General features: G+C 35.9%; 1 protein-coding gene across 1 annotated transcript in view; it reads left to right on the plus strand.

Annotated features, from left to right (window-relative positions):
• Positions 1-9,743, plus strand: part of LOC127148784 (probable carbohydrate esterase At4g34215) — a 100,143-nt gene extending 90,400 nt beyond the window's left edge. The window contains exon 2 of the mRNA XM_051083099.1: positions 9,093-9,743. Coding sequence (XP_050939056.1) covers positions 9,093-9,667 — 575 coding nt within the window. The 3' untranslated portion in view covers positions 9,668-9,743. The remainder of the gene's footprint in view (positions 1-9,092) is intronic.
• Positions 9,744-10,491: the final 748 nt, after the last annotated feature.

Genomic DNA, 10,491 nt, shown 5'->3' on the forward strand with positions numbered 1-10,491 from the left:
GCTTCACGTTGGTAGAGAAGAACTTAGCATAGAAGCTCTCCTTGAACTGCTCCCAGGTTATTTTACTGACGTCGCCCCCCAGCATCCTCTCAGCAGTCTCCCACCAGGCGGTGCCACTATCCTCCAAGAAGAAAACTGCGACTGCACCTTCTGGTCGTCTGGGCACTTCATGTACCGAAAGATAGTCTCTATGGATGTCAACCACATTTGGGCCTTGGTGGGGTTGTCCATGGACGCATTAAAAGTTTTAGGATTATACTTCCTAAAGTTTCTCAGGTGTTTGGCCTCAACCGACAGTTGAACTGGCGCGGGCTGAGCTCCCACGGGGGCTGGAGGAAGGACGGTCTGGGCCTGAAGAGGGGCGGCCTGGGTCTGCTAGGCAGCGAGAAAAGGCGCCAAAGCAGCCTGTAGCATATCCTGATATCGCTGCTCCATCGCAGCGAGATCCGCCTGGGTGACAGGTGCGTTAGGGTCGGCTGCCTGCACAGCAGGTTGTTCCTCCGGCTGGGTACATCCACCAGCCCTTCTGCCTCCCCTACCACCTCCTCGACGTGCACCTCTACACGGCGGCATCTTTTCCTGAAGTTTCACCAGAAGAACTTTTCACCAAACAACCACAACACTTATATTAACTACACTCATTTTATTAAGGCAAGTTTGTAACCATAACATTTAGCAAAGTCTTAAAGCATACATGGTGATTGACGAAGGACCGTAGAGCCACAGAGGTAAAACAAACCAAAACAAAGACTCACATCATAAGTCAGTCTGCAGAACCTAGGACATAGGCTCTGATACCAACTGTAAGGACCCAACTCCTTATACTAAGTCGAAACCATTACTATTTAAAAGAGTATATAAGTTTGTAAAGTATTAAAATAGAATAAGCCAAAACCCTCAAATTTTCAAATAATAAAATAAAAAAAGTATTTAACAAAGAAAATGTAAAATAAGTATAAAACAAAGTCCTAACTCGGGTCCTATCTACTTTTAAAGAAATAAAATAACCAATAGAGAAAGAACTGAAAATGTAATACTAAAATCCAAGTTTTGACATAAGCGGAAGCAAGCGTATCCCTATGACCCACCACGATCACTTCTGGTCACTTGTCCTTGTTCTTACCTCTGCCTCTACCTGAAAAATGGAGATGGAAAGAATGAGCATAAAAATACTCAGTAAGGGACCCACTACTAGTCCCACTAGATGCCTGTTAATGTCCTATTAGAGTGCTGAAAAGTGGTACCCCTGAACTGGCACGTCCCCGAACACGTGCAATCTGTGCCCCCGTAGGAACAAGCTGGTCTTTTGTAATTCCCAAGGGAATACCTAAGACGCTCGGGCTGTGAGCGGTCCCGTCGGATCACTCACGTCATGTCTATGTCAATGTCAATGTTAGACTGGTAATCCCGTCAGACTACGCAGTCATAAATGTGAGCGACCCCGTCGGGTCTCTCCATCATGTCTGTGTCATAAATAGTGGTGATCCCGAAGGACACCCATGAGGGTACGACACTAATAAGAAGCTAACATACACCCTACCCATAGCACGTACACAACATCGCATCGATCACATCATAACTTATCATACATGTCGTAATTACGTCAATTCATGCTATAACATAACAAACCATAGTGTACCAACCCTAACATATCATATCAGTCATCCTCAACTACAAGTATGTCCTTAGAACGAAGACGGTAGCATCGACATACTATTCACGCTAACCACAGAGTAAATCGGCAGGCACAATGTCTATATCAATCGCTCTCTCTCAACAACCTTGAGTTAGGTACTTAGCTACCATTCTTACGTAACCATAAAATTTAAACATGCGGTCTCTTTAATATAAATCGAAGGGCTAGTAGGAGAATCTCTTATCTGGAGGTTACTCAACAAGTCCTAGTCGTAACAACACGCTCCCCAAGCGGCAAAAGTCCTAAAAGGTCAGGAACCCACAATTTAATAGTTTAACCCTCAAAGAAAATTGGTCCAAAAACTCACTTGAAGCGACTTACCCAAGATCAAGGTCGGACTCGATTTGGACTTAGTTGGACAAATCCCCAGCTCGGCTTCCAATTAACTAAGTCAATTTAATCCAACAACCAATTTAGTTAGGGTCAAAATAACCTTAGTTGGATAGGTTAAAATCAAAATCGACCTACCGAGGCTTACCGAAAAATGTGGGTCAAAAAAGGGCTAAAAGGGAGCTTGGCGGCTCAACTGGCTCGACTGGAGAGGCAAAAATAAACTGGCGGCTCAGCTAGAAAATTCGACACACGAATACGGGTGCAGGCGCGAGCGCGGCTTGCGGCGTGGAGCGGGCGCGACTTGTGGCATGGAGCGAGCACGGCTTATGGCGTGGGTCGGATGGCTACGCGGAGCGGCTGAAGCGGGCGTGCGCGGGTATGAGTCTGGTGGCTACGTAGAGCAGCTTGAGGTGAATCGGCTCAGGTTGCTTGCGGCTGACACTCGACGACTGCACGGCTGGCTTCGAAGACGGCTCGACATAAAACAATAGCCTTCAGGTGGCCAGCGATGGAAACGATTGGAGGAGCGGTGGCTGACGGAACGCACACGATGGAGGACGACAGCTCGGATGACTCCCTAATGCACTGTTGGAAGGATGGTTACCGGCTCGGGCTATCGGCTCGGGTTGACCTGCGATGGACGCTTGATGGCAACGATTGGAGGAGGGCAGCGGTGACGGCTAGGGTTTGAGGAGTTTGGGATTAGGGTTTAATTGGGGAAGATGATGAATAGTCTTTCACGTTTTCCAATGGCCCTTTAATAAAAAAAAATAATAGTATAATAATTATTATTTTCTTTTATCTTTTTTTCCCTCTAATTTACTTCAAATAACAACCACTCGTTCTCTTTCTTCATTTAAACCCATCAAATCTTCCCTTTAAATTCAAATACTCTCCCTCTCTCCAAATCACATCACCTTTACCCTTTCACAAATATTAAATAATTATATTACCTTCATAACATAATTATTTTATTCTTAAACTCCATTAATTAAGTACCAACCACATAATAATCTAAGGTCAACTAAAATAGTCATCAATTCCAAACATTAAGACAATTAGATATTTTTCCAATATCCAATAGGATCAAATCTCCATAAAGTAAAATACTTCAACATTTAAAATAACACCCAAAATCTCAAATTTACACTTAAGATAATAGAAAAAATTTAATTCCTCAAATTTTGGGGCGTTACATTAGAGCTCATAGACAATCTCTGAGTTTTTAATTGGTTTGAGCTTCTTAGAAGGAATTAAGATGTAAGGTTAGTTTTAATTGAAAGTTAACCCATTACAAATGTTTTGAAGAAAGTTCGAACAAATACTGAAGTCTAGTTAATGATTCTTGTAGAAGTTTGGTCACAGAGTTTTAAAACGAATTTGTGAAGTCTCTTATTCTTTTAGTATTCTAGATTGTACTCTTGGAGTTAGGACCCTATTTGATATTGTTGGAAAGCTTATTAAAATTCCTACAACTTTTATGAAGAAATCATGAACTAAAAATGACTGGAAGTAGGTTTAATGTCAAGATCAAATTAAAAGCAGAAGACACGAATTTTCTTTACTTCTGTTTCGGGCATTTTCTGGTTAATCCGCGAGGAATCTCGTTTTCATTCCTTCAAGTAAGTTGTAGAGGGTTTCAAAATGTATATATAGTACATTAGTTTTCGTGAAATATTGAGGAAGTTATGAGTGTTTGAAGTTAGGTTGTTGAATCTGGAAAATTCTGAAAAACAATATGAAATGTTCTTTTGTATCTAAATTTTGGATTGATAAGTTTTGTCTTTTGAGCATCATTTTGAGTTGGTTCATAAGACAAGACTATTTAAGGTGCTAATGCTCAATTTTGATTTATTTGACAAGCCAAGAGAAAATAGGCCGAGTCTACAAACCATGAGGAGCTAAGTCGTGATCCGTGAGTGACAAAATGAATTGCTATGAATGTTGACTGCCTAGTATTTATTGTTGCTTAATGGAAAGATTATGTTTTGGGTTATCTTGATAAATGATTGTTAGCTTTCATACTTTATGTTTATGAAATGTTTGTAAAGCATGTTTCTAAAGAGTTTATCTAATGTTCTTGAACCCTGTTGAGATAAACTAGTGTCTTGGAAGCTATACTACTTTTTATTGAGTACCCTCTTCTAGTAAAGACCCTCGGTGATGTTAGCAACTGTTTTGATGAGTATCCCACAAAGCTAACAGAGAATGGCAACTGCATGAGAAACTCTTTCTCGTCAATGGCAAGGGCATGAGAAACTCTGTCTTGTCAAGATATGAGAAACTCTATCTCAACCAAGTTACGAGATGTTTTCTAAGAAAATGTGTATCATTTTTCCTATAATATTTTGCACGATTACCATTAGGTTCGATAACAAGCTTATAGGATTCTTTTTTATGCAATTATTAAAAGTTATATACCTCGGTTTGACCATGAACTTGGGATGGATTTTCGAAGTTGTTTTCAGAAATTGTCATTCACTGGGCTTATTAGCTCAATTTTTTTCATTGGTTTCTTTCTTTTCAGGTGGTTGAGCTATTCCAAATGCATAGCTTGTGTGACTTAGGTGTACATATATGTGGTAAATAGCTAACCTCTTTAGGTTGTTGTAACTTATATGGTTTTGAGAGAGGGGTGGTTGAATGTTCTGTCTATTTAAGGATTACGTGATCTTGTTTATGTGTATATAAATATCGTCGTGGGCCTACTTGAGATAGAACTTTGTAGTAGGATTGCAGTAGTACTCTGATGTTAAATGTTGTTCCCTGCTATTTTGTTAAATATTAGTTTAAGTTGTTATGCTATGTTTGGATTGTTGAGTGTTGCCATGGGGTGATGCTTGATATTTTCACATCTTCTTCCAGGTTCAAAGATGGTCTTCGAGGGGGTGTGAAAAGAAGAAAGATGATGGAAAGGAAAAAAAATTCATGGAAGAGGAAGAGAAGAAAGACAGTGAAAATGAAGGGTAAACTTAGAATATTTAAAAAAAATAAACAACTTCATGGGCTTTTTGATTTTGTTACAAGGGCCACAAATATTTTGTCAGTTTGTTATAATTTATGAAAATTAACCAAACGAAAAGCTACAATAATAATAACAATTTAAAAATAAAACCTTAACTTTTTTGTTTTTATTTATGAAACTTTTATTGGTTTTCCTATAACGTCTTTATCGTGTTTTCATTTTTCCAATTAAAGATTTTGAAGGCTCAACCAACTTTCAAAAAGGTTTTTTTTTAAAATATAGCAAATTGTCAAAATATTTACACTTTCTAAAACAATTTCGAAAACGAAAAAAACCCACAGGCCCACAATGAGACATATAAAAAATGCCTATGTCAACAGGCGTATAATCGGTCACACTCACTCGTTTAATTATTATTCTAAATGATCACGATACGCGATCGTGTGGTGTAAAAATTGATAAACGATCGTGTAGGTAGTATCAACACCAGTCTCACGCGTGCGTGTAATTTTTCTTCTAAATGGTTGTGAACCAAGATCATTTAGATATTGATACACTATCACGTACCACGAGTTAAAGGACCATGTACAAAATCTAAACAATCTTGGTTCACAAACGTGTACCAAGATCATTTATATTTGGTACATGATCTTGAAACAAGATCATTTAGATTAGGATACGATCATGTATCAAAAGCTAAATGATCGTGTACCAAGGTCTAGATTATTTTTGTTTAAGATCGTATACCAAGATCTTTTATATTTGGTACACGATCTTGAACTTTGATCATTTAGATTTCATACACAATCATGTACCAAGAGCTAAACAATCATGTAGCTACACGATTGTATACCAAGATAATCTAAACTATTTTCGTTCAAGATTGTGCACCAAGATCTTTTATATTTGGTATACGATCTTGAACGAAAATTATTTAAATCTTGGTACACGATTGCTTAGATCTGGAAGAGGAAGTATATGAGAGATGACAAAGAACATTTACCAAGTGGAAATTTGAAACGCACACACACCAAGCCTTTTACATCCTAATGCTCCAGCCATGTTCAAGGCTGACCAAAATCTATGATTTTCGAGAAAATTGCTTCCAACTTCCAATGCTCATAACTTTTAGTCTAGCCATCAAAATAAAAATGTTTTTGCTTCAAACATGCTTAGAAATGTCTTAGCTATCCTACCTTAAAATTTCAACTTCAAATGCAAATGGATGCAATCGTAGCCTCGACTCCACACTGCTCAGATTCATCCAAATTTTGACCTTCTCTTCTTCCTTGAGCTCAAACACCACCTTCCTCATTCCACCTTCATCTAGCAACCTCACCCTAACAATTAGATTTCTTCAAGATTCTTTCATAAATGGTTTGAGGGTAAATGCACGAGTAAATTACAAGCTCTCTTTAAATGAAATGACCTTAAAATACTGCACTCAGCATGGAAGCTTTGCCACCTCCTACTTGCCGCAAAACCCAACCTTGAATGTTGTGCACACCTTTCCTCCCTTCAACCGACTTGCCTTGAACACCTAAGAGTCTTCATAAAATGTTTAACATCAAAATTCTTGCCCAAAGCCTTTCAACTTAGCCACTTTGCTAACCTCGTAAGTTAGTCCACAAGATCCTTCCTCGTGTGCACTTGGATACATGCATAGCTCACTACTCAAGTTTTCCCTCAACGCCTAGGTGTGTTTTGCTGCCTTTGTCATACCCTTAGACGTTGTCATATGGAATAAACATAACTCCTTGCCTTGGCACCTAGACTTGACCTTGAAGGTTTTCAACACCATTTAGCCCCCTAGCATGCCTAAAATGCCTACTCCACACACATAGCAAAAAACCTTCAACATAGTTATCTAATGAACAAGAATAACAAACGATACTAAACCTTGGATTTCTTAAACACTTAGGAATTCTCAAAAACCATAAGATTTAGGATTTACAGTCAAAATGTTAATTTTTTACTTGAAAAAGTAAAAGTTTGACCTTGACATAATTAGTCAAATGTCTATTTTGCCTTTTGACTATGTTAATGGAAAAATTCAACATTTTGTTTGATAATCTTACTAACTCTTAGTGGAATAAGTGGTTACAGGGGATGTAAACACCTAGTCCACTAAATTTCACTGATGGTTAGTGGAATGTGAGGTATTGGACTTAGGCGAATTTATGCATGCACTAGTTGCATGTCTTTTGCTTATTTAAATTATAGTTTTCAATTTTCAAAACCTTTTAGCAATTTTTAATTACTTGACTTCAAAATTAAAAGTGGAAAAATCACCTAAATTCTCCTAACCCTAATCCAAATTCCATCTCTCTCTCAAATCTTTCATTCATCGCGTCTCACAACTCGGTTCTAAGTCTGGAGAATAGTGGGTCAACATTACTGGTGGTTCATGAGATCGAGTGGAGATTTCAAGTGAACGAGAGCTTTAAAGGTTAGTTTCAGTAACCCTAATTTCATTTTAATTACGATAGTAATGCATGTTCATTTCTCGTAGGATTAGATGCAATTAGGGTTTAATTGATCTTATTTTTTGCTACGTGTGTCTCATTTTCCAACACATATAGACTAGAATAATCACAAAATATAATAACTCATTTTGCGCTCCAAACGTCCCTAGTTTGCATTTAAAAGTAGGTATAAACATGTGTCACTCTTTTCCACATCCATCTCATGCTTGCAAAATTGTTTATAAATAGTGGTATTTGGTAGTTTTTGTTAAAAGAGGCATACATAGGTGAAACTTCCTAAGAAATTGGAGTTAGTGAAGAATTTTGAAGAATTATTTATCTTTTTCTTGATTTTATTATTTATATATCATATATTAATTATTTTAATATTATATTTTGTTGATTTCCGTATTTCGATTGTGCCTCATTTTTACAATATTGTTTATAAATTCATACTTTGCATTTTAAAGCCTCCATTGGCCCCTAATTTTAGTAATCGATAAGTTCAACTCTTGAATAAAATAGAAAATAATTTAATGCAAGTTAGATGATAACTAAAGGTTTTATCAAATTTAGTTGTGGACTATAGGGATTTAACTAACACAAATTGAAAATTAAAAAAAAAAAAAACGAGAGAAAAACCTAAATGACAAGGGGTATATGTGAATTGACTTAAAACTGTTTTTAAAAGTTATTATAAGTAATTGTCAAATATTTTAATATTTTTTTAAAATGACTTATTTTCAAAACTAAACACACCTTATGTATATTGAATATGAAGATTTTCAATATAAGGAGCTTGAACATATACATTATAGGAAAACTAATCATAAATTATAAACATCATGAATTAAAATAGTATATCACAATAATAGAAAACAACATTTTTACATTAAAAATGTAACACATAATTATTATATAAGAAGATTAAAAAGCAAAATAGAAATGACTAACAAAAGTTTTGATAAGCATGATAGAAATAACTAACAGAAGTTTTGATCATACCTCTATAAATGGGATGTGATCTAAAATGATTATACGAGCTACAAACACTCATGCTCCATAGATATCTTCCCATAAAATTAACCGTAAAACTAACTAATACTAAAAATAGAAACAAAATTAAGTATAAAAAGAGGCATTTATTAATGAAGAAAGGTAGAGGCAAGGATCAGCCAACAAACAAAAAGTGATCAAATTTTCAAAGAGAGAGTAGTTGTGTCTGTGCAAATAGACACAGAGGAAAAGTTCAACAATTAAAAAAAAAAAAAAAAAGAAAGCAACTTCCACATTTTTAAAACTTTTCTTCTGTGTTTACTTGCACAGACACAAAGGGTAACAATGGCTCTATTGAAACTATCAATCATGTTATGTACGATGTTATTTAGTCTTTCCCTTTCAGGGGCTGCTTCTCCAAAAAACATATTCATTCTCGCTGGCCAGAGCAACATGGCTGGTCGAGGTGGGGTTGAGAAAGATCAATCAGGAAACCTCGTGTGGGATAGGTTAGTCCCACCAGAATGTGAACCTCAACCATCAATCCTACGATTGAACCCTGAGCGCGAATGGGAGACAGCACGTGAGCCTCTGCATGTGGGGATTGACATTAATAGGACAGCTGGGATTGGTCCAGGTATGCCATTTGCTCACCACCTACTGGCCAAAGTTGGACCAAATGCTGGCGTTGTGGGTTTAGTCCCTTGTGCTAGAGGTGGCACTTTAATTGAGCAATGGATTAAAAATCCTAGCAATCCTAATGCAACATTTTATAAAAATTTTATTGAAAGAATCAAAGCATCAGATAAAGATGGTGGGGTTGTGCGTGCTCTTTTTTGGTTTCAAGGAGAAAGTGATGCAGCCATGAGTGACACTGCTCATAGATACAAGGACAACCTAAAACAATTCTTCACTGACATCCGTAATGACATAAAGCCTAGATTTTTTCCCATCATTTTAGCTAAAATAGCCGTCTATGATCCTTTTATGAAGCATGATACTCATGATTTGGCAGCAGTAAGGGCAGCACAAGAAGAAGTTAGCAAGGAACTACCAGATATTTTGACCATTGATGCTTTGCAATTACCTATAAACTTCACAACAAATGCAGGCTTTAACCTAGATCATGCACACTTTAATACCAACACTGAGATTGTTGTGGGTAAATGGTTTGCTGATACCTACCTCTCGCACTATGGTCATTTACTTTAATCCTATATTATTTTCTAGTCTCTATCTACATTTTTATTATATCTTAATAAAATCATCCATCCACTTCTTTATTCAAGTCTGGTCTAACTTGACTCTGAACATAATCAATAGCTTAAAATAATACCTACTCCAAAACTCTAACATGATCTATAATACCTACCTCTCCCAACTTGGGTCATTTTAGAAAAACTAAATTTTAATGTTTCTCTATTTAGATAAAGTAGTTAAATGCATGTGGTTAAAAATCTCTAAAATATCCATTTTTATGGTAGATTTCAAATTTGATCAATCTAGTAGAAAATAATGATTTGAACATCATATAAATCTTGTTTTAGTTAATAATCGAATTCAGATTAAAACTATAGGTTAAAATTAATGTGTATTCAATAAAAAGATAAATACAATTGAATATGATTCAAGCGTAGGATAAATTAAATATAAGATGTTTAGTTTGATAATTAATTAAGTGGAGAATTAATTTATGGTTTAATTTAATATAATATAGCATAATTAAATTTTATTTAATTAAAATAAGTTGAATTAAAGCTATACATTTAAATATAATTTAAATAAAAATCATTAATTAAATTTAATTTAATTAAGGGATTTTTTTTCAAAAATATAACAAACCAACAACATATTAACACTGTATAAAACAATTTTGAAAATGGTAAAAGCCTACGAATCCATAATGAGAAATACAAAAAACTGCTCTAGTCAAAACGTGATTAATGATGACACGCAAAAGTGTAATTCTTCTTCAAAATGATCATATGATATGCAATCGTGTAGGAAATGATACACAATCGTGTAGTTCTCTTTAA

The sequence above is a fragment of the Cucumis melo genome, chromosome 4, assembly GCF_025177605.1.
Source record: "Cucumis melo cultivar AY chromosome 4, USDA_Cmelo_AY_1.0, whole genome shotgun sequence".
Taxonomy (NCBI): Eukaryota; Viridiplantae; Streptophyta; class Magnoliopsida; order Cucurbitales; family Cucurbitaceae; genus Cucumis; species Cucumis melo.